The following is a 25780-nucleotide window of genomic DNA, read 5'->3' on the forward strand; positions in this document are numbered from 1 at the left end:
ATTATAACTTTATGGTACAGAGCCTTAAAGTTTTAATACGAGTTATTAAGTCTACTGATTGTTTTAATTACTTACTTCAAATTTAACTGAAATTTACTAAATATTTGAAATTTATACCTATTTATTTGAAACAAAACATTTTTGTTTATTATTTATTTTTGTATCTTCAAAATGGTTATCGCTGCTGAATATTAGGGTTTTAAATAAATATTTTATTGCATTACACTTTTCTTGTATTGTAAATAACTTAAAATTATTTTATAATAAATATATTAACAGTTTTATTCAAAAATCATCATTTTTAAATTAAATTAAAAAAAAACGACCTCCGTGGTCGAGTAGTTTGCACACCGGTTTTCATGGGTACGCCACTCCGAGGTCCCGGTTTCGATTCCCGACCGAGTCGATGTAGAAAAAGTTTAGTTTCTATGTTGTCTTGGGTAAAATAATAAGGTAAAAATTGCAATATTTTGAACCAACAACAGTAGCACAATAATATTCAATTTAATAGAAACAATGTTGATGTAAACACAAGTTCGTATCGCACGATATTTTAATAAAATTTAGGTACTTACTTATTGCAAAAAAAGACAGGATGTGCGTCGTGCGATAATATTTAATCGGATCAGTGGTCGGATAGATCGTACTTTGACTTGATCCCTATTATATAATTTATAATATTCAATTTGTTTTTAGATATTGATTCTTTTTCTGTTAAAAGCCAAATTAAGATGTGATGTAAAACCAACGAACTAACGAATACAATAAATATAATTAGAAATCTAATTTAAATACAAATATTATAAATATGTTATGTTTACTTCCTATCAGGCTTATAGTCGTATGTATAGCAAAAAAGTTTTTTACAATTTTTTTTCTTTAAGTTTAAAAGCGTAGGTATCTTAAGTAATTTGTTTCACGATAAAGCGCTATCTCTTGAAAAACACCTAAAATATCCTTGTCCTAATACTGCCTACATTGACGAGGTCATTTAGTACATTGACAAAAGATGTCGCTTCATTCAACCAGTAGCAGTTTTCAAATAGTTTACATTACAATTACTTTATTGTAATGTATTTTACACTTATTTTATGACTATTAATATCATTATTTACATAATCAGAATTTAAAAAAAAATCTATAAATAGGTTTATTTATTGCGAAACTGTAAAAGAAAATTATATAAATAATAGCAAAATTGGACTGTGAACATCGTTCACTACTCATTCTTGGAGGGCGTACTATTACTGAAACTGAACGTGAACATTTCATTCCCTTCGTTCAAATATTGACGTCAATTGTGACGTCTTTCCTAAGTTACATTCTCAAAGCACAACTTTGTGTTTTTTATGTGATATGTGGTGATTCCATTGAAAAAAATCAATAGACATGATTGGGCATCAAGTAAACTTATAGACCTAACATTTTAATCTTAGAAAGACATAAAATTCTATCTTCGTCTTTGTAATGGACGCGACCTTGTCTGACTATGAAGAGGGTGAGATTCCTATATGGCAAGAGCCAAGGTGCGAACCCTTGGGTGCACCCAAAGAAAATCTTTGTGAAGAAGTACCCCCAGAACAATTATCAGGGGATAGAATACATGCATTGGAAGAAGAACAAGAGATATTATCATCATCCGTATTTTCCCTGACATCTCATCTTGCGCAAGTTGAATTTAGATTAAGACAAATCTTGAAGGCACCCCCCGAAGAAAAGGATGCTATGTTAAAGGCATTGGAAGAGTTTACATCTCGAGGAGTTGATTCTCGTGAGGCACCGCAAGGAAGCGCGGGAGAATCGTGCAGTGAGTGCTTAGAATTGGAGCGAAAAATCCGTAGTCAGAGAGCTAGACAGGCGCACTTTATTGAAAGATTAAAATCTCAATTAAAAGAACTAGAAAGATTCGCCGAGAGTCCTTCGAATTTGGACGATGATAAGCACAGATCCTTAATAGAGCACCTGCGGAGTGAAATAGATCGCAGCGTAGAAGAAGGCTGCCACCAACCATTAACAACCGAAGAATTGCGGCATCAAATTGATTGTGCGGTGCGACAGTACGCAGAACGTCAACTTTCAAAAGAAGAAGTCATAGGAAAGCTTCAAGCTCATATTGATGACATGCAAAAATTTATAAAACTTATGAAGAATGATGATATCAACAGTAACACAAGAAAAACGAAGGAAACAAGAAAAGTCGGAAAATCAGAGACGTTCGAGAAAAACTTTAACCGTAACAAAGTGAACGATGAACTCAAAACTGAAACCATTAACTTAATGAGAAAAGCATCGGCACTCATTCAGATTTTTACAGTCTCTCAGTTTGGTTGTTCCCCCAATACGAGTAAAAAATTTGATAGGAAATCATCAACCATTGTGACACACTGGGGTAATCTCAGAGCAAAACTTGAAATGTCGATAGATGCAGTACTGCATATAGTTTCTAGAGAGAGAGCCTCACATACCATCGCTGACAGCTATGACAGTGAATCCGAAGATGGCGGCATCATTATTAATGATGCACCGCTCACAACTGCTGTACGTAGACATCTCGCTGTAAATTTAAGGGATTTACTTCAACATGGCTTAATAAATCCGGAATCTACTTCATTAGTACCTATGATTGGGTGCTTTCCTGTTCGCAGATCTTCTATGTTCAGACCTTTACATATTTGGGAGTTAATTTTACGCTATTACGAATTAAACGATGGGGATAAATTCAATTCTACTCCAGCTAGGAAATTAAGCCAAAGTTTTAATTTAGATATAGTTGGGGGAACAGCTATTACTAATAAGCAAAGTCTGCTGAGTGCCATCGGTAGTATAATAGCTTCACACACACCATACAAAAGAAGTTATGATGCACATTTCAAAGCATTTGTATGTGCTGCATTAAATTCACATAAGCTTGTGCTGTGGTTAAATATTATGTTAAAATGCAGGTCTCTCATTGACTCATATTATTCTTCAACAAGTTATGTTGTTAATACTGGTTTCCAAGATACACTACAAAGTCTTGACCGTTTAACACCATATAACTTTGAATTGCCTGTCGACCTTGCAGTAAAACAGTTCCAAAATATCAAAGATGTATTTATGTAAGAGTAAGGTAAGTACAGTAGTAAGTACATAATCAAAAAATGCCTTCCATATAAGCTATGCATTTATATAATTATAATTTAAGGTACTATAGTAGAACCTTTATTGCTGTAATCTTTTAATATATTTCACAGGAAATCCCTTAGTGATTGTTTAAATAAATTGAGCTATATTAGATCTGACTAAGGTTTAGTAAAATTATATCAAACCCTCAATTGCTTATAATATTTGTTAAATTTTGAGTTCAAAGGTTCTACTGTATAATTCTAGTCTATTTATATAATATATTGTATAAATTATTCAGGGCACATTGTGTAATTATTGCAAAATGGTTATACATAATGAAATATTTTAAGATTGATGCATTTCAGAATAAGTTGCACGCTTTGAAACATTTATTCAAAGATTGGCCTATGATTGCATGTTTTAAGCTTATTGTTAGTTCAACTTATATCAGTATTTATTAAATTAATCTATTTAATTATTTGTGAAAAGATTAGGGTATTAATAATCGAAAATGTATTAGAAATAACTACAAAAGGTATTTGTTTTAAGATAACATAGAATCAAAAATATTTAGATAGGTCAGGTGAAATTATCAGATATAAATTACAAAAATGGAAATTTCCTTATACTAAAACTAAGTATGATTTTAAGGTACCATTTTAAATATTTTGAATAACCTCTGGTTTTCCCTGCTGGTTTATGTAGACATATTTGTTAAATATATCATGAGAATATCAGTGGGGAATATTTCACATTAAGAAATATGAAATATCAATAGTGCCTTGTCAAATCATCCTAAAATTTAATTCTGTAAAAGTAAATTAATGTCTTGCCTGGGAGTAGCTATTCATCTGAACATTCTTTTATACAATTACAATGTTTGTTTTTGAGGTATTTCTAATATTCCTATTTACCGCCCAAATGTGGTAACTTAAGCAACTATTTGTCACATTTCAAAATTTCTATGGAAAACCTATAAAAGAGGATTTATTAAACATTGTTCTGTCTTGTATTTTCGAATCTGAAATCTGCAATTACAGAAACACATATCGGGGTTTACTAAACACCTGTTTATCAATGTATATAAGGCCTCACTTTATAAATATAATATATACATGTGTATCAAAAACTGGTAAAAAGAAGAAAAAGGCGAAATATTTCGAACATCATTTATTATTTTATAAATGAAACAATTATATATGTAAATAACAATCCAAAAACTTGCATTCCATTGAATCGATGTTAAGTATTTAAACCAAAGATGTACCAAATTGTATTAATTGTATAAGTTGCAGAAATAAAATATAGTTGATATTAGCTTAGCTTTTTTTTTACTAAACTTATGAACCAATGCGGCAAAATATATATATATATTTCGGTTTGTCCAAATAAAGTTACTTAATAACACCTTAATAGTCTGTATTTGTGCAAGAATTTGGCGCTAAGTTTTAAATTAAATATACATAGGTAAATACCAAAAAAATATGTAATAAATTATCAAGGCATATTTTGTATACGGCATAAAGCGGAGATTGTGGCCGACATTGGAGTGCACACAAACCATATTTTCCTTTTCAATTTAGTATGAATATTATTTATAGAAAACTGATCAATTGTATGAAATGAGAGCAAATGATTTCTAATATTCGAGAAAACACTGTCTGTTGGTAACCAGACAAAATGAAAAAACTTAATGTAAAGAATATTATTCAATTTATCTTATACAGCCACCACTTAAAGATAAAAATTAAATTACTTTTCTTGACTAAATATGGCAACACTAAATTTTGATAGTTTGTTGCGCGTAACACTTCAAATAGTTCCAGCTTAAAATAAGTGTCGCAAAGCTTTATGAATTTAAAGAAAAATTTACATCAATGACAAAAAGGAAATTATCGGAGATTGTTCGCGAGACGAATGATCGAAACTCAAATACAATAAAACGATGACGTAATATAGATTATAATAATCCTAATTATGCAATAAATAAAATAATTCGAATGAATGTAGTGGCTATTGAAACAAATATAAGATTTTATTTTGAAACAGTTTAAGCACCAATGTTCTGCAGGCCGTTAAATGCTTCCAACAATACTAATTCTCAAACGAAAGTATTTCCCATAGAACTGGGACAGCGATAGTCATATTGTTTCTAAATTCTTCATATACATTATACGCACTTAATTCATATTACCAAACTTCAATATAATAATAGCTTTATGAATAAATAAATTACTTTTATTTCTCCATACTAACATTATTATTGTTTGATATTTCAAACGAACAGAAAATACAAAATTACAATCAAAGACAATTTGCAAAGAAAACTATATTCAATGTATATACAGTTATAAATACATTTCACAAAGTTTACACATTCTGCATTAAAATGATTGTTTGTTTGTAAATAGATTATGTTTTTGAAAATAAATGAATATAAAATCTTACAACTTTATTAATGAATACAATACAATACAAAATTAACATTTGAAATGGGGCAGATAGCATAGGAAACTTGCACTACATTCTGTTTTACCATAAGACTCTATATAGGATAACTTTTAAATGTCTTTACTGAAATGCACCTTTTTAATGTCTTTACTGAAAAAAAACAAAAAGCATGTTTCCGTTTCCTATTAAAAAATACTTCTCAAGTGGTAAGTCAAAAGTAGTCCGTGCACTATCACTTATTCCTACCCCATGTAAAATTCCAACATATATTAAAAATATGTATTTTAATGTAACAACAAATAACCATTTCAATGTTCATATACTTTATGTAATAAAGCTATTGTCATACATAAGGTTTTCATTTCACTTCTAGACATCTACTTAGGTCCCAGCATGTCTTCGGGCTTGACCCACTGGTCGAACTGCTCAGCTGTTAGGATGCCTAGCTTGATAGCTGTGTCCTTGAGTGTACCGCCTTCTTTGTGTGCTGTCTTGGCGATTTGGGCAGCCTGAAAATATTTAATTTTATAAATCATAAAGGCCTTCATTGATATGTGGTTGGTGTTGAATATGATGAGAATTATAAAATAAGACGCTGACATAGAATAGCCTATAATAATCCTGATTAAAAGTGTTAATTCTATGCAAGAAATAAAATTTATGTAAAATCTAAACATTTTGCAAATTGCTAAATCATTTAAAAGATTGAATAAGAAATTCAGCTTGAAAGGCATAACAATAATACGAAAAAAAGGCATTTCGGTAATGTAAAAGGACAAACACCTGTTAATTTCGTTTCTACTTTGATTACCAAAAGTTAATCATATTAGTCCTTTTCGAACCAAGCCACATAATTACTTTATTAACATCATTGAGGATGTTTATGCTTTTGCTAAGTGTATAAATAATACTTCCAAAAGAAAAATATTTCAGAAAATAAAAGTTTTTTTTATAGAAATTTACCATCTACATGAGCAGGAAAAAAACATTCTAAAACAGTAGGACTAAATAGCTATCTCTATTTATACAAATTCATTTAGTTACTTTTAAATTATCATCATCTACAGACACTTGGTCCCCCTTTTGTATGATGAGATTAGCCGACTATTTTTTGAGTAGGATTTGACAGATATCTCAATCACTTTCATAATACGATACTACGACCAGTAAGAACCTGTAGTAACAGGTTTATCGAGGCCAAGTTCAGAATAAACTACTTTACATACTTTCAGAGGCATGTAAATCTTCTAAACAGAACTTTATATTAAACCGATAGATTTTGTTCAGAAGATCGAATCGCTTAGTGAGCACTCTAGGGTAACAAACTTCAATCAAAAGATTCTGATGACGATGAACATTTGAGGCAGAAGTTTTAGATAGTGTTCACACTGACCTTATCGTATCCGATATGTGGGTTAAGTGCCGTTACAAGCATGAGGGACTCGCGCATGATTTTGTTGATTTGGGTCGTATTCGCTTTGATGCCAACAGCACAGTTCTTGTTGAACGCCTGACAACCGTCACCTGGAATTAAGCAGTCGATTTTACATTAAATCCGTGGCTATAATTCAACATGCATTATAATAATAACTAGTGTGTGGGTTACCTATACATTTTTTTTTTATGAAACAATATATGAAATCATTAATTTCAAACAAGCGACACCGGCGCGGCTGCGTACGGGTGCAATTCATCAATAAAGAAAAGTCAAATATTGCCTTCTATTTCCGCCCAATTCGCAGCGCACGAGTTTGGAATCAGTAAATATTAATATAAATGATATATACTGTAGTAAGAGGAATTTCTTTTCGTCTTATTAGATAAAAATAGTGGTAGCGCTCAGGAATACTGTAGACTTCTACCAGTAAAAAAAATAAATAATTAGAATTGGATTAGTTCTGGTACATTACACACTAAATAAAAAAAAATCTAATTTTACCTTGCTATGATATAATATTTAACTACTATAATTATTAACACTTATAACTAATATTCACAATCAAAATATACTTTAATCAAGTAGACTTTTACAAGCACTTCTGAATCGCCATTTTACAAAACCGCCACTGGTTTGAAATGTACATTCTACCGAGAAGAACTGGCAAGAAAATCAGTAGTTAATCTTTTCAAATGCAATGTTATGTTAGTTAAATACAATTATACATGTATATAATATATCTTGCTTGGAATTTAATTATTTTAAAAGTACAGTTTGTTTGTTGGTAGTTCATTCTTTATACTTTATAAGTGAGAGGATAACACACTGCTTTTTATTCTAGAATAGGTATCCTACGCTCAAGAAGATATTTAAACGAATCGTGTATGTTAGTACGAATGTGTAAGTATATTAATATCCCTAATGTAAGCGACAGACATATCCTCCGTGCCTTTGGTGTCTATCTTTAATTTGTAAATTTCATTTTATTTATTTTTCATTTTGTGTGCCTGAACATTTTTATTACAAGGCATATTTTTAAAGTGATACTTTCAGGAGTGTGTAGTAAATACGAGTGTCGAGCTTCTCACCAATGAGCCTAATGGACCTGAGCACGTTGGACACGATCATGGGCTTGAACACGTTGAGCTCGAAGTGTCCGTTGCTGCCGCCGACGGAGCACGCCACGTGGTTGCCCATCACCTGCGCCGCCACCATCGTCAGCGCCTCGCACTGCGTCGGGTTCACCTTACCTGGTAACGGCGCCGAGGGTCAGAAGCACATCACGTCACTTGATACTGTTCATTATTTATCTATTGTAAACACAGTAGAAGAAACTCGCTGTTCTCTTGCTCCTTTCTATATTAATATTAATATGGAAGAAAATTTAAATTCCTCTTTTTAAATGAACATTTACTTAAGAACAAGGTGAAAGTATTCACTCGTATATGAGTATAAAAAAATATTGCGTTACAATCATAAATGTTATTACTATGAAATATGAAATTACTGCAAATAAGAATCATCTTTATCACAAATTTAAAAGTAAAGGGATAGTTAATAAATATCCCACTACTGGGTCAGTCTCCTCTCCTCTTAAATAGAAGAGAAGGGTGGAAATTAATCAACTCCTTCTCTAATATCGGTTTAATCACAATATATGATTGTTAACAATGTATCACCACGAATAATTAGATAGATTATTCCATTAAGCCATTTCTGCTCAAATCAAATATGATATGTATGTATGACATCCTTACCAGGCATGATGGAAGATCCGGGCTCGTTCTCGGGCAGCATGAGCTCAGCGAGACCGCAGCGAGGTCCGGACGCCAGCAGCCTGATGTCGTTGGCTATCTTCATCAAGGAGACGGCGATGGTGTTGAGGGCTCCAGATACTTCCACCATTGCATCGTGACAAGCGAGCGCTTCGAATTTGTTGGGCGCGGTTTCGAATGGAATGCCTGGAAAGATGTTAAAGTAAATATTAATTTTAATAAAACATATATGCTTTCATACATATAATAAGTATATAACCCAGTGCATCTCGTAGACTGATTATAACTACCGTAGAATATAATTATATTCTGAACAGACAGTAGCATTATAATTAGTAAATTTAATTTAATCCTGTAAGATGTGACTGTCCTGAGTCGACTGGAATAAATTTGAGTGCCTCGTTGGTCTAGTGGCCAGGTACAAGACTACAGTTCCCATGGTCTTAGGTCCAAACACCAGGTTCGGCTGTTATTACATTTTGGAAGCTCGGAGCTTTGAAGTTGGAAATTTCTGAATTGAACTATCTTTGGTCATATTGGATTTACTATGCCATTGAATTATGAGATATATAGTATAATATGTCCTGTGTTGGCTAGTTTTATTTTGATATGAACCGTCGATCGAATTCGGTCATTACAGTCACAGAAAACTTGAATAAAATATTTTGTGGTATTTGTATATCTTTGTTTATCTTATGCATGGGAGATCTATTATGATGATTGAAGTATTAAATATAAATTATTGATCATCCACTATTGTTCCATTTTACCACAATAAGAATACCATTCTCTAGAAGAAATTAAATTATAAGAAAATGTATATAATTTGTATGGCATATGCATAAAAAGTTTTGCATGCATCAATAGAGTGCATTTTTATCTTGAGAAATGTATTTATACGAGTTCCTATATTGTCAGCTTTAGTCGGTGTTATTTATCGTCGTTTCTGCGCCATTAGAAGAGAATGCGAATGCCCCATTGTAAGGGACGAGTAATACAAAGAGGCGCGCGGGGGCTCACCGGTGAGGTTGCCGATCTCCTTGGCGCACTTCTCGGCGAAGCCCTTGCGCGTGTTGAGGCCGGTGCCGACGGCCGTGCCGCCCAGCGCCAGGTAGTGCAGGCGCGGCAGCACGGCGCACACGCGCTCCGCGCTGTAGGCCAGCTGCGTCGCGTACCCGCTGAACTCCTGCCCCAGCGTCAGCGGCACCGCGTCCATCAGGTGCGTCCTGCGGGCTCGGCCGTCGCTCGGTACATTCATTCATTCCTTTTTATGTTGACTTTGGGAACTGAGATGGTACACTGCCTGACCGAGTGGTACCCGCCCAGACGTGTTTGCGCAAAGCGTCCCCGTAAAACTTATGTTTGCTCAAAGACGTTAGTGAACTATAAACACATATAGTCTTATACTTTTAAAACTTTAATAAGAATTAAGACGTAATTAGTAAATTTCTATCATTCGAACAAGCTATAAGAGATAATACTAACAAACCTGCCGATCTTGATAATCTTATCGAATTCCTTCGACTTGGCGTCCATGGTGTCCCGCAGGGCCACCAGGCCCGGCATCAGGCGGTCCCGCAGCTCCATGGCGACGGCGATGTGCATGGCGGTTGGGTACGTGTCGTTCGAACTCTGTGACTTGTTCACGTGGTCGTTCGGGTGCACCGGGTCCTTGCTGCCGAGCTTCCCGCCGAGGATTTGGATAGCGCGATTTGAAATTACCTTAAACGTAAAAATATATATCCGTATAGTCTATTCCGACCACAAGGGACGAACCCGTAATAAACAACATTTGACACCGAATTTTCGCGATATCATTGGCCGAGAGCTTGAATAAAATCTATGATCTTTATGGATTTCGAACAAATGGCGTTTTGAACTCCAACGAAGCTGTTATTGGAACTATTGAAGTGAAGTTAAGAAGAATAATATTGTATTATAAATAAAGACATTTATTTATTTTACACACAAGTTTTGTTTACGATTTTTTATCATCAGCCCTGAATTCCAAACTAGCTTTCGCTGTGTTTTGGAAGTCAGTTCCTTCCCAGATGTTAGGTTACATAATTGTTTCTTATTATGAAATTATTAAAAATAATAATAATAATCAAAAACACAAAAAATATTCACCAATCTAAGTAAAGAATTAAAATATTAATCGGGAACTGTTAGTAGTGCACAATATAAGAAAATCTGTTTATTTCCTTCTTCGATCGGAATGGGCTATAGATTAAATAAAACATAATTACTTCGGACTGATCGCAATTATAACAAAACAGTATTTGAATATGAAGCAGTCTGTTTACCTCATTCGTGTTCATGTTGGATTGAGTGCCCGAACCAGTCTGCCAGATGACGAGAGGGAAGTGACCCTCGCGGTACAGCTTGCCGGAGATCACATCATCACAGGCCTGCATTATGGCATCAGCTAGAAATAAACTTATATATGGACCACCAAGTCGACACAATCTTAAGACCGGATATTATCAGGTCTTGCTGATGCATTATAACTATTACAAGGAATCATTCAAAGGTTAAATCTTTAATAACTGGATATTAAGGATATCGTGTCTTATTTATAAAAAAAAAATGAAATAAATAATGTATGCATATTAAACTAACTATTTATTATTAAAACAAACATATATTCATTTGTTTTTCACTGTACTTCAATTTCGGTTTAGGTATGTTTGTTATATAAATAGGAAATAAAGTTCTATTTCCCATTTATATAACAAACACATATTAAATGCACTCTTTTAATTTTTTTTTTATGTCATTGGTAGGCGGATGAGCGAATGGTCAACCCGATCGTAAGTAGTTTTAACAATACGTTACATCGCCAACGCGCCTCCAACCTTGGTACTAAGATGTTATGTCCCTTATGTGTCTTCAATCATCTCGTAATTCCTTTGTAATACAATTGTTTGTATATGAATAAATCATTTAATGAATTACAAACGTAACAATGGCTTGTAAATGTGTGTGTGTACTAAAACATACTAAACATACTCAGTGTATTAGTATCACCGCCATCATCGAATTAAGAGCCGAGATGGCCCAGTGGTTAGAACGCGTGCATCTTAACCGATGATTTCGGGTTCAAACCCAGGCAGGCACCACTGAATTTTCATGTGCTTAAATTGTGTTTATAATTCATCTCGTGCTCGGCGGTGAAGGAAAACATCGTGAGGAAACCTGCATCTGTCTAATTTCAACGAAATTCTGCCACATGTGTATTCCACCAACCCGCATTGGAGCAGCGTGGTGGAATATGCTCCATACCTTCTCCTCAACGGGAGAGGAGGCCTTAGCCCAGCAGTGGGAAATTTACAGGCTGATTATGTATTAGTATCACCGCCATCATCGAATTAAGTTAACAATATTACTTGCTAGCTATAAAAAAGTCATACAATTAAAAAAAAATTACCAATTTTTTTGTCGAGGCCGAATTCGATGTTGACTTTCGCCGCTGCTTTCTTTAGGATTCCGAAAGCAACAATGACTGGATACTGAAATTAATAATTAAAAATAAATTATAGTTAGCGTATAAATATTGACTGCCTCGTTTGTCTAGTGCAATGGTCTAAGGTAGCAGAATCTAAACTGAGCATAATGTGTCCTGCGTAGTTGGCTAGTCTTCCTTAAGCTTGGCCGCTTGTAGCCGAAATTGGTCAGGAAGACATCTTATATATTAATGGCGTAAGCCGATTGTTATCCCAGTCATTATGGGACGATGGCTGCAGATAAAAAATCTGTTATAAACTCATTTTTTAGAGCTCCAGCCGTAAATGTGCAGAAAATTAAAGAGGATTCTTAATTGCAATTTACTTAATTCTTACGATTTAGAAAATGATACATTTTAGAGATCGAAAAAAAATCCTGGCAGTTAGAAAGCGGTACTATGGATGTATAAGAAAAAAAAAAAATAAAAACGTAAACATTCTAACTGAACTAATGTGTACTATTTGAAATTAAAAAAAAAAAAAAAAACATTCAAAAGAGGTCTCATCATTTTCGCCCCAAATTTCCTAAAAAATCTATTGAATAAACGCGAAGTTTCTCGGGAGACCCACTACCCCTAATTAATCTTTAATCAAAACTTAAACGTCAGCGTTATTAAAATCTCTATAATGTGCACGTACACTGCTTTGTAAAAAATAATACTTCAAGGAAAATCTATTTGATATAGATTTTGACATTGAGATTGTATGAATCAATTGTTCTATTATTTGCAGGGTATTGTTGAACATTACACCTACGACTGTAACATAAAACTACCATTAACAGAAGCCATCACGATAAACAGGTGAATTTGATTCATTATTGTGTCATAAACAAAGGTAATGTTTATTGGATATGTTTTTAATAATGTTTAACTTATTCGTTTAATTAGATAATTTAAATAAAAATGCTAACTGGATGGTTTCACGCTGGGTTTATTTTTTTAGATTCCGTGTCGACTCAAACATTCAATTAATATCGCATCTTTACCCAATAACATTCAGGAATAATGTAGATTAAAACCGTGAAAAAAATATATAGAATTAGTTAATTTCCGGAGACTATCCCCCATATACAAACAAACAGATTTTACTTTTTTATAATATTAGTATAGTTAGTTCCTAACTATACCTACTATATATCATTGAATTAATAAAATTAGTTTTATTTTATGATTTTTTTATTAAGAAATTAAAAATAATTTTATTGCAAAAAGTTTACTCTATACTTATGCATTTATCGTGGGACCACAATTTTACGTTTGAAACCTCAAACGTGGGAAAGATTCCACTTATATATCGTCGGTAAAAATAATAACTGAAAAAAATCACAAGTAACTAATCTATTCAAAGGTCAAGTTATGTTATTTATAACAACATTCCGAATGCGAAATTAACTCTGTCTGTTGATCTTTCATGGCCAAGCCATTGAATCGAATTTGATGAAATTTTATATGAAAAAAGTTGGAACCGTAAAACCTTACGACCATCCCTTACAACGCGAGTTAAACCGCGGGCGACGACTAGTTTTATATAAAATTACATAAGTAAATAAGCTTGTCTGGCTGATTCTAAATTGGTATAAAATGGTTGATGTACTTATACCACGTGATCGTTACAAAAATACCCATACCTATATAATGTTCAATGTTCTGCGAGTACCTACTTTTTACAGTTAGAAAGTTAGTGAAAGCGATTGACGCTGCAATTTATACGTTTATACTTATTTATCAATCTATGTAGATAATACTAGCGGCCCGCCTCGGCTTCACACGGATGCAATTCATTAATCAATAAAATTATATGTAGGTTTTAAATATAATTTATACGCAAGGACTTATGGACCTCAGGTATAATGTAGCTTTCTACGAGTGAAAACATTTATAGAGTTTACCGAACATTACCCTCTACATTGGTGAGCCGAGATGGCCCAGTGGTTAGAACGCGTGCATCTTAACCGATGATTTCGGGTTCAAACCCAGGCAGGCACCACTGAATTTTCATGTGCTTAATTTGTGTTTATAATTCATCTCGTGCTCGGCGGTGAAGGAAAACATCGTGAGGAAACCTACATGTGTCTAATTTCAACGAAATTCTGCCACATGTGTATTCCACCAACCCGCATTGGAGCAGCGTGGTGGAATATGCTCCATACATTCTCCTCAAAGGGAGAGGAGGCCTTAGCCCAGCAGTGGGAAATTTACAAGCTGTTTATGTTTATGTTATGTACCCTCTACAATCAACATAAAAACAAACGAATTTTACCTCTTTATTTTTTTCTTTTTTTCGTTCGAAGACATTTTATTTTATAACATATTTTGGTAATTTTATTAATATGATTTTTTTTAATGGATTTTTTATGTTTATAAGTAAATGTTTTCAGGTATCATGTTTGTAGTACGTATTTCTTTATTCCAGCAAAACTTTGAAATGCCTAAACATATTTGTATGTGTGAGGTATCGAAACCTTAAACATAATGACTGACATTGGCTAAACTGGAGGACTTGTACACGTACGATACTACGATACGGGTACGTAAAAGACGGGAAAAAACGTAAACAAGATCCATAATGTTTTTCGACTGTGAAAAATAATTATTCAACATAACGTATTTACTAATTGGAATATAAAAAAAAGCTAAGAACAAAAACAAATTGTCAACAGCTGGCGTTAGCCTGTATCAAATACGAAAGTTACCCAAAACTGCGATCGCTGTCAAAAAAAAGTTAGCATTGAAATATCGCCCGTATAAAAATCTAAATAACTCAGACGCAACGGAAAAGTTCAAGACGTGAATCGTGCTCACACAATATTAATGACACGTCTGGACAGCATTGCGAATGTATGTGAAGTTTCTTAAATACTTATTGTATGATAATATTAAACATCAGAACATTCTAGAAACAAACTGTTCATATTTAAGACAAAGTACAAATAAAGTAGAATTATTTATATATTTAGCAGGTGAATTTATTTCAAATTAATGGGCTTAAATGTTTTTACTATTATTGAATAGAAGTAAGCCTTGACACAAGCTAACTCGTTATATATAAACCGTTATGTGATAAAAAAAACTATATTATGTACTTTTAAGATAAGTGTATTTTTTTTATTACATTAACATTAGCAGCCTGTAAATTTCCCACTGCTGGGCTAAGGCCGCCTCTCCCTTTGAGGAGAAGGGTTGGAGCATATTCCACCACGCTGCTCAAAAGCGGCTTGGTGGAATACACATTTGGCAGAATTTCGTTGAAATTAGACACATGTAGGTTTCCTCACGATGTTTTCCTTCACCTCCGAGCACGAGATGAATTATAAACACAAATTAAGCACATGGAAATTCAGTGGTTCTTGCCTGAATTTGACCCCGAGATCATCTGTTAAGATGCACGCGTTCTAACCACTCTGCCATCACGGTTCATAAGATAAGTGTATTATACTGGTTTAACGGGGGGAGGATAGGTGTTAGGTAGCCAATGTTCCATTCTGTACCGGACAAGTAAACAAAATCGCTTTTGTATTTAAATTATTAGTAAGGATGACGTTTTACACATTCGTTTCCGCTCGAATCGGTCGCGTCTCCCCGGCTCCACCAAACAGTACCACTCGGTGATATTAACGGTAACAGTATTTGCATACTGTTGAGAGTTGAGGCTCCTATAGAGAGGAAGCCTTTACAAAAATAATCACAATGCACCGGGATGGATCAATGAAATGTTCCATTAACTGGATTATCCAATACGAATTCCACGTGTGTGGACGTAGCCTGATGAAACGGGTTCGCTCGCTCGGGCGCCGTATTGTTATCGTCCTTTGTACTGCTTCGTGATAATTAGTGTCTTAATTATAGCATTGTTGCCGAATGTTCCATAGTAACATCCGACTATGGCGATATCGACCATGTCGGTCAATCGTATTGAAAACTGGACTTTAATATATATATTTGAGGTTAGTTGACACCGTGTTAGTTGACCAGTGGTTAAAAAAGCCGAGATGGCCCAGTGGTTCGAACGCGTGCATCTTAACCGATGATTTCGGGTTCAAACCCAGGCAGGCACCACTGAATTTTCATGTGCTTAATTTGTGTTTATAATTCATCTCGTGCTCGGCGGTGAAGGAAAACATCGTGAGGAAACCTGCATGTGTCTAATTTCAACGAAATTCTGCCACATGTGTTTTCCACCAACCCGCATTGGAACAGCGTGGTGGAAAAAGCTCCATACCTTCTCCTCAAAGGGAGAGGAGGCCTTAGCCCAGCAGTGGGAAATTTACAGGCTGTTTATGTATGTTTGTATGTTTATGTATGACACCGTTTGACTGATCATCAAGAATCACTTCATCGTCACTGTTTTTTACAACCGGTACATACCCAGACGGACTTGCACAAAGCATATAATAAGCATAAAGCCTTACCACGGAGTATCTAATGGTAAAAAAATATTTTTATTTTGTCGGCTGACAAAACAAAGGAATGAAATATGAAATGAAAATTCATTTAAAAACGGCACTTTACAATACGGTTAAAACGAATTAATAAATAAATATAAATAAATATTGGACAACATCACATACATTACTCTGATCCCAATGTAAGTAGGTAAAGCACTTGTGTTATGGAAAATCAGAAGTGACGACGGTACCACAAACACCGAGACCCAAGACAACATAGAAAACTAATGAACTTTTTCTACATCGACTCGGCCGGGAATCGAACCCGTGACCTCGGAGTGGCGTACCCAAGAAAAACGGTGTACACACTACTCGACCACGGAGGTCGTCAAGTTTGTAAGTTTTCCTCACATGGAAAGTAAGCCTAACAAGTGCAAATATTTGTTTAAATAAATATATAAAACTACAAATTTATCTAACTTGCATATTTTTCTTTACCTAGGATTTGAATAGGAGATCGGGACTATGAGATTAAATTAGTTTTTGTACGAAATCTAACTGTGTCAATAACGTCAATTTAATTATATATTTCGTGCTCCAATTTAAACATATTATTTTTAACTAACACCGAACTTAAAGTAAAGTTAAAAACACCCTGGTCTCGAATACTCATTGCTGCATGACTACCGTCGCTTCAATTTATGCAGCTTTTAACATAACGTCGGAAAGTAGGAGAGTAGGAAACGCATGTATATTTTTCTCTATACAATTATGGGTAACTAAATTTCGATTTAAAAAAAAAAACTGAAATATTTCTTTTGTTACTAGGATCGCATAAAAATCAAGGAATCGTTTGATTGATTGATTGAAAAGTACTAAGAGATAGTTGTTTAATAATTGTGTCACGGAATTTTATTGAAACGTAGATTGAAAATTGGTCCATCGAATGGTACATTTCTAAAGATCCATTTAAATCTCTAATATAACTGATGACGATGATTATCTACTCAAACACATTTTGGCCATGATGACCATCCTTAAGGCATACTAGCCATCTGCACAGGATATATTACAGTGCTTTAGGGTGCACAAGCTATTCTAGGCTCCGAGTTACTAATGATAATTATCTCAACAGCAAAACTATTTTCACTTTTTGAATTTCGTCTGATAATCGGTATACAATAATTAATTAAACAAATTCGACACTCACGGGCATCCGTTCCTCTATACCGCCGATCGGAAAGTTCATCACGGAACGTACGGTCTGAGCGCCGTACAATTTGTCATCCGGCACGTCCAATTCACCGAACGTATCCCGTTCCTTCCTCTGAAAACAAATTTAATATGTCAATTACAATCCGAGCGCCGAAATTACATTGTAGATAAGTCTCCTTGAATAACGAACTCTTTGTAAATAATAAAAAAAAATGATAATAACAAAACCAATGAAAATCAAAACATAGTTTATTCAAGTAGGCTTTTACAAGCAATTTTGAATCGTCATTTTACAGAATTTTAATAAAAGTTAAGCTACCAACGGTTCGGAATGTAGATTCTACCGAGAAGAACCGGCAATAAACCCAGTAGTTACTATTCCAAAATTTGAAATACAAAGTAATAACAGTTAAATACAATTATATTTATAAAATTTCCTGCATAAAAGTCAACAAGTATTAGCTCGACACTTTTTTATCATTTGTATAATTGTGTTGAATGATATGCCTTATTTATTAATGTTATTTTTAACGAAGGATGTTAATTTATATTATTAAATTACTGTGGAAATATAGTAAGAAGTCAAAGTATCATAGAGTTCATGAAGTAACTTTAAACCGATACAATGTGTTGTTGATAATGAAAACACTAACAGATTTACCTCTGTTTCTTTTATTTATCAAAATAATTACGTAAAGTAAATAGCTTATCATAAGTCATGTTTATCTCTGTCATTGCTTATTTTGAACGTATAATAATTACGTCAGTATTCCGTCTATACATATAATCTGTATTTACATACCTATATTCATAAAAGTAACAAATCACGCAGGGTAGCAGTAAAATTTGTTACTATATTTTTTTTCGTTTTCTCTTCGACTTGACGCATTTTAATTTCATCGAGTTTCAAATCTCAACGATTCTATAGTAGTCATTTCAAAAAGGCGAACCTTTAAATTACTTAGGTATTTCTTAAAAACATTTTTCATTTTCAATAACAATTCGAATTACACACACGTTTTTGTAGATATTCTCAAAATATTTGTTTTAAAGTTACATTACACAAAATCGTCTGTTATATTTAATCAAATGTATCTACATAACAAATACCTACGTGTAACAAAGCATTTCGTTAAGATGTTCGACACTAAATAATAAATAACATGTATTTTTTTTTTTAATTTTAAATTTAGTTTATTTATGTATACGTTCGTGGTTGAATACCCTAATCACGAATCAATCAAATCCAGATATTACATACGCCTTATGTGAATTAAAAATTACCTCGGAATAGAACGGCAGTATACAAAATATTAAAGATTTAATATTGTTTATTGTTACATAACACAATGTTAAAAAGTAAAATATCACTGATACTATCTTAATACTGCGAAAGTGAATTTCAATAAAAATATAAGCCAGTATTACGAATTAGAACATATATTTTTGTTTTCTAATCTAGATATAACTTTAAATTAATGTTTGTAATTCTTTAAAAGAACACTAAGTTATTTTGCTTTAAACTAAACAATACTTCAAAAGTCAATATTCGATCAATTAACATTTTCAATATCACTGTATATTTTAAACTTGTTATTGTAATTGTTAATTCCAACACTTACCATTTTCACCGGTTTATTCTCATCATACATACAAACTGTACACGCCATTATTATAAAACAGTATAATTTCAAATCCCTAAAATAATATCAACTTAAAATTTCGTAAAATAATAAAAAAAAACTCCACACGTAACGAAAACTGTCAGCAATGTCAAAACTTAAAAGAGGTTTTATGTGTTCCGAAGTTTTTAACACGCTACAGCCAGTTATTTCTGGTAAGATCAAATACGCGAACAATTTTATCTCTGCGTTATATATACGTAAAACAAGTTTCGCCACGCCGAGCTAGACTGTCGTCCCCTTCAAATGGTATAGCATACGAACGACGAAGACGGGGCAGTGTTGCCACTCATAAGTATTTAAAGTCACTAGGCATAATAGTCCATTTAAATTCGATATGTCACTAATACTCTTGAGTTGAAACCAAACATGTACCTGAAATTACATTTAGTACCACATAACTATTGTATTTTTTTTTTTTAATAACTACCTAAAGATAATGAGATTTAACATAGATTTTACTACTTTTTACTAATTTATACATTCATAAGTGACCGGTCCCGGTTTCGCACGGGTGCAATGTATTAATAAAGTAAATAGTATTATTTAAATATAATTTCTATCCTATATCATACAGGATTAATGTACCTATTGACAAAAAAAGTATGCGATCATTAGTTCCGTAGATTATATACAAAGAAACAAATTTTACCTCTGTATAATATTCGTTAACTATTATAGACAAAATAATTGCTGTTTTGCGGTAGAATATATGTATGGTGATATATTTCGGTTGTTGTCATAGCAATGTGTAACAAATAGTTTTATCTGTATATACCTTATATTATTATTATATATATTAAAAAACATTGATAGTTTTGGCCTTTCTACAAACATGGTTAATAGTATCGCCGTCGTATGACATGCTGGACTTAAAATGTAGCATAAGTTTAATTTCTTGTTAGATTCTTATAAGAAGAGCATTTCTAACCCTAAATGTTTATTCCAATAGTATTTTGTGGTTACTTAGCCCAAATGTAGTCTAGCAGAATTAACGAAATGTAAACATTGCCACTTCAAGTTTTTCTCATTTTTATCGTCAAACTATACCAATTCCTAATGAGTCGTTTGACTATTTCAATGTTTCTTTTTCCCAGAAATATGTTACTTTTTGTAATACTTTGTATTTGGCGTACAGTAGTTTTATTTCTTCTTTTAACTTAATGTTGAAAACGCTTCATATACAAGTAATTTTAAAGGATATCAGAATTGTAGGTATTGAGGTGGTCGTCCCTTATCTTTACGATCGATGTAATCTCAGTCGGTTCCTGCTGCTACATGGAATTCCGTCGTTCATAGCAACGCCATCAACGAGCTCAAATTTTTTATGGAAGTCGATCTATTTCGCTTCAATATTGTTAGTGGATTTCACAGAAATTTTATACCAGTCTTTTCCGAAATTCGAAATAAGCGCCCAGAGTGGACGAATCTATTACGTTCGTAAAATAGTATACATGGTGTGCTAGAAACCAGCCTTGACATTAATTTTTCCAATTTTTATAGCTCGAAGACAAAGTATTATAGACATTGTTAGCAAAAAAAAACCTACGATAAGTTCCTCTACTTCAAACGACTTTAAGAGCGGCAACACTGAAACGAAGCAACGAGAATGTTATATCGTTTATTTTTTATTAACTATCGTTCTGATCTTGGCATTGGTTAATTGTATTGTGGTATCGCGCCGTTCTATCCGTTATCATTCACATATTTGATAATTGTTTTTAAAAATATTATGTAAATGGTAAAATAGATAGCATGGTTATATATAATAACCACACTGTTGATAAGAAATTTCACTTATTATTATATGTAGTTATATATTTGCATATATAACAATGATGACATTGTGCACACCGTACCAGTCGCGGCAATTATTCTTAAAAGAAAAAAAATTCAACTGTTTAGGAGATACAGGCTCTTATTTTAGAAGTTACAAGGACATACATTTTACAACTTTGGAAGTGTCTCTCGCGCAAACTATTCAGTTTAGAAAAAAATGATATTAGAAACCTCAATATCATTTTTGAAGATCTATCCATAGATACTCTCACACCAACAACAAGGGTTTGATGAAAAACATTTTTTGAGTAACATTAACAGTTCTAAGTATGGGGACCCAAAAAATGAATTGTTTTTTTTTTCTATTTTTGTGTGAAAATATAAATGCAATTCACACATTTTTGACATATGATGCATTCTTATAGTATCGACAAAAGTGGCTGTCATACGGACGGACAGACAGACATGACGAACCTATAAGGGTTCCGTTTTTTCCCATTTGGCTATGGAACCCTAAAAATTATAAACAAATCAAATTGAACTCCAAGCTACAAGCCCGGCTCTGATGCCCAGACTGAAAAGATGTTAGGTGATGATGCTCAAAGATTGTTGTAAGGTGGAAGAAAAAAAAGTTTTCCGAGTCCAGAAAAGAAAAAAATATAGAACAATACATCATAATGAAAAATAAAACAAAATAATATAGAAAAATAATCATAATGGGACATGATTAAAATTTTAATAATAATTGACTGATGAATAAAAGAATGAAAAATAACAATGTTATTTTCAGCAAATTTATTCATGATGCCTACAGAGTTTCTAATATTACTTGTTGGTAGGGCTTTGTGAAAGTCCGTTTTGTTAGGTCAGTGGTGTAACCACTCATCGGATATTCTAATGCTAAACAGTAATACTCAGTATTGTTGGTTCTTTGATAAAGCAATATCTGTAGATTTTTTTTTCTCTTTTCATTTTCAATACTTCAACGGATGTTAATTATTTTAATGCAATGATTCCTTCTGAACTAATTTTTTTGAAACAAATATTTAATAATATCAGTCTTAAGTTTGTGTTTTTTCTTTTAATTAAAGCTCTACTGCATTATTAAAAAATATTTAAATAGCTTAAGTTTGTAAATATGATACCGAGAACTGCCTTTTAACACTTGGCATGTGTATTTTACTTTTTACATGATTTGGGCTTTGTGCAAGACCATATAAAGTAAATTCATTCATCTCATCATAAATTCATCATACATTGTACTGCCAAAGTGTAATACTTAGGTATTGTTCTGGTTAGAAAGATGAGTGAGCCAGTGTAACTACAGGCATAAATGAAACATAACATCTCAGTGCCCAAGATTGGCACATTAGCAATGTAAGGTATGGTTATTTTTTTTATTTGTTATTTACATATTGAGAATTAATTAATTTAGTACAGATTGAGCTAAGATCCAAGAGTTAATTGGGACGATCTTAACATTACTCACCGTGCCATAATGGGTATAAACCTGATTTATATGTGCTACTTCAGTAATTCACTTCATACTCAATAATAAAGGAAAACATAATAAACAAATATCATATAGTTATACTTATAGATATAATTCTTTCGATCAATCAATACAGTAGAGTTCTTTCGATCTACAGTAGAGTACAGTACTCTACTTCATTTAAAAGCTAGTGTTTGGTCATCAATAGCTTATATAGTAAATTATTTAACTATTCATGTTTATGTAAAATTTGATAGCATTATAGATTACAGGTGATCAAAACATGCATATAAGCTATGCATAAAAAAATTATAACAATGTTTCAAAACAAAATTACAATGTTTAATTATTCTATGATATTGTAAAATTTTAGTACTTTGTTTTTGTTCATCATAATTAAAAAGCTTTTCAGTGTATCTATTGATAGATACACTGAAAAGTTTATAATTATAATGAACTTTTTATGGTTTGGAATCTAAAGAGTACAACATTAAATTTACAGCAATAATAATGAATTTTGATACGAAATTCAAATCATAAATAACAAGAAACATTCTCGAAGTATAGTCCAGAGAGAGTACAGAACAGTTTTTAACAATTTAAATATACCGGTGATTATTTAACGATTGTACTTTCGACGGATAATAGTTTTTTTCTAAGGAATGTAAACGATTATGCAACTTACCATAGTGACATTTGTTGTGTTGAAATTACATTTGTTGATAAGTCCAACAACAAAACGATAGTTTTTTGATGAATTAATAAATGTAGATGACAATTTAAACATCGTGGTAGCCATGATTTTATGTAAATAATTATTTAAAACCTAATTTAATATTATACCGAATGAACTATTCTCTATTCCGTCATTTGGACAGCAATTCGGTTTTTAAAAGATCAGCTGTCTCTAATTCTCTATTACTGTCAATAACGTAGTCTATGCTCGATATGTTACGATCTTTACTATTTATGTATACAGCAACCAAAATAGCCAAATAAAAAATATTTTTATTTTTCAAATTTAAACGAACAGTAGGTGAATTGTAACTGTAGATCCAAATTCAGATAAGTGAACCTTGTAGTTCTAAATCCAGTTAAGTGAATATTGTATTCCCCTTGGAGCAGCGTGTTGCATTATTATAAGGTTATAAGATCTATACCTTCTTAAAGAAAAGACGCCTTAGTCGAACAATGGGACATTACCAAACTTATTTTTGCTTTAAATTTTTTTTTTAAAGTAAATTATAGTATTCAATAATAGAATTGAATTTAAACAGAGAGCATATCCATTTGAAATTATTATATCAGAGAAAAGTAATTTTGTGTGACAAATTTAATAGCGTGTATTCTCAGTTGCGCTTTATAAAAAAATACAAAACTGTAATGCAAATTAAATAATATAATACACAAATATTTTATCACATACTTATACCATTTGAAATAATGATAAGTATTATTTATACTATTTCTATTATTGGTAGCCCAATGTGAAATATCCTTATTTTTGTCCATAGAGAAAAAGGATAATTTGTACTTTTTACTGTAAATAAGATTTTTATGTCATCATTTATTACACAAAATATCAAATATGTAAATTAAATAAGTGTAATAAATAAATAATTGAAAATTTTTTTGTTTTATCTTTTGCCTTTCTTCTTTTTATGTATTAATTTGAAATATTATTTCAGAACGCATTCATAGACCGTGCTGCTCCAAGTGGTACATTTACGCATTAATTTACTGGATCGGGCGGAATCGGCTTGGCTCGGGTCAGTCACGCCTAGACTCGTTCGAAAAGCGAAACCGAAATCATTCCATGGCGACATACGAAGACTGATGCTCTTGTCGTGGACTCCTTGTTCAAACGGGTTTCATTGCATACTAAACCGACAATACCAACCGAAAACAAGTTATTTTTTCAGAATAATGTGAATAGGACCGTTACTTGTGGTGTTAGTGTTTTGTTATAAATATCAACAGTGATTATACAAAGAATATTGTGAAGTGGTGCAATAGTGTTTAGCGAGTCTTGCCACCTGGTCCTGGATACTTAAGGATTGTATCGTTTAAGAGATAATCATTATAAACGGTAAGTTTTAAGTTTAAAACTAAATTAATTTGTGACACGATAGAAAAATTGGCGTTTATTGAAATGGCTTCCGTTTATCGACTCGCGTGCGCGGTAATGGCTGACATTCTTTCTCCGTTTTCCAGCGAAGCATAAGTTTTTCTGTAAATGTTACAATATAACTGTTTAAGTTTTAGATAGGTTTGTAATCAATGATTGTCGATGCAATAGTATTTTTGTGTCGGTTCGCGTGCGTAGGTGGTAGATTAGGTCGAGTGGGTGGTGGCGAGAATGCAATCAACAAGAACGACGACCGGTCGCGGTCGTGCGGTATAGCGTTCAGATTCTGTTAGGGTTATCGAATCATTTTATCGAGCACATGACTTTTTATGAGTCAAATTACCTATTTAATATTTTTTTAATGAATATTTTGAAATCGAATGCAAATATATAATTATTAAGCTAGTTTCAATAAATATTTACTACTTTTAAAATGTTTATTGTAATAAAAGTGCACGGAAGTCAAAATAAATCGCGGATGGAGCCCCAACGGGCCTTAAACACAATGTTTGTTGTTACAGGTCTCGGCCAGAGCCTACACTACGGTCTCCGCATTATGAAAGTGCGCTTCCATACATGCATATGATCAAGTAGTGATAGAAATTTTGAAGCCCGTCCGATCTTATTCCGTCATGGCTATCCTGTAAGTATACTCGATGTCGTCGATGTATTCAGTTCTTTCGAATATGATTTGTTTTCTTTTATTTATCGTTACGCTACCACGTTCACTCCCTCGTACGAACAGCATGCCAATTTGTATGATTTTTTGTTACTTCCTTTATAATGCTGAGGCTTTCGTCGGCGTGTGACTATCAGTACACT

At 32.8% G+C, this 25780-nt stretch overlaps 3 protein-coding genes across 5 annotated transcripts in view; 2 read left to right on the top strand and 1 right to left on the bottom strand.

The window, feature by feature from the left end:
* Positions 1-1269: 1269 nt before the first annotated feature.
* LOC113396508 (RUN domain-containing protein 1) lies at positions 1270-4422 on the top strand. Its single transcript, XM_026634471.2, has one exon. The coding sequence runs from the start codon at positions 1468-1470 to the stop codon at positions 3100-3102; it is 1635 nt and encodes a 544-aa protein (XP_026490256.1). The 5' UTR covers positions 1270-1467; the 3' UTR covers positions 3103-4422.
* On the bottom strand, positions 4261-23707 carry LOC113396509 (fumarate hydratase, mitochondrial-like). 2 transcript variants are annotated; one of them, XM_026634472.2, is made up of 10 exons: positions 23516-23707; positions 17873-17989; positions 12200-12281; positions 11076-11197; positions 10259-10491; positions 9790-9995; positions 8752-8955; positions 8083-8244; positions 6950-7080; positions 4261-6065 (listed from the first exon to the last, which is right to left on the bottom strand). In XM_026634472.2, exons 1-10 carry the CDS (start codon positions 23627-23629, stop codon positions 5934-5936), a joined length of 1503 nt encoding a protein of 500 aa, XP_026490257.1. In that variant the 5' UTR covers positions 23630-23707; the 3' UTR covers positions 4261-5933. The 2 variants fall into 2 exon arrangements, with proteins under 2 accessions (XP_026490257.1, XP_026490258.1); XM_026634473.2 differs by lacking the exon at positions 23516-23707 and adding an exon at positions 19500-19806.
* Positions 23708-24571: 864 nt separating this feature from the next.
* LOC113396535 (acyl-CoA:lysophosphatidylglycerol acyltransferase 1) overlaps positions 24572-25780 on the top strand; it is a 332932-nt gene continuing 331723 nt past the window's right edge. Inside the window, exons 1-2 of one of the 2 annotated variants that reach the window (XM_064217066.1) lie at positions 24572-24919; positions 25480-25601. In XM_064217066.1, coding sequence (XP_064073136.1) covers positions 25591-25601 — 11 coding nt within the window. In that variant the 5' untranslated portion in view covers positions 24572-24919; positions 25480-25590. The remainder of the gene's footprint in view (positions 24920-25479; positions 25602-25780) is intronic. The other variant, XM_026634485.2, reaches the window with a different exon arrangement.

The sequence above is a fragment of the Vanessa tameamea genome, chromosome 15 (assembly GCF_037043105.1).
Source record: "Vanessa tameamea isolate UH-Manoa-2023 chromosome 15, ilVanTame1 primary haplotype, whole genome shotgun sequence".
In the NCBI taxonomy this organism is placed as follows: Eukaryota; Metazoa; Arthropoda; class Insecta; order Lepidoptera; family Nymphalidae; genus Vanessa; species Vanessa tameamea.

Coding starts and splice junctions, on each gene's coding strand:
- LOC113396508 (XM_026634471.2), top strand. CDS start 1,468: ATGGACGCGACCTTGTCTGACTATGAAGAGGGTGAGATTCCTATATGG.
- LOC113396509 (XM_026634472.2), bottom strand. CDS start 23,629: ATGGCTACCACGATGTTTAAATTGTCATCTACATTTATTAATTCATCA. Junction 12,282..17,872: donor GTATAGAGGAACGGATGCCC/GTGAGTGTCGAA, acceptor TATTAATTTCAG/TATCCAGTCATTGTTGCTTT. Junction 11,198..12,199: donor CGGCCTCGACAAAAAAATTG/GTAATTTTTTTT, acceptor GTTTATTTCTAG/CTGATGCCATAATGCAGGCC.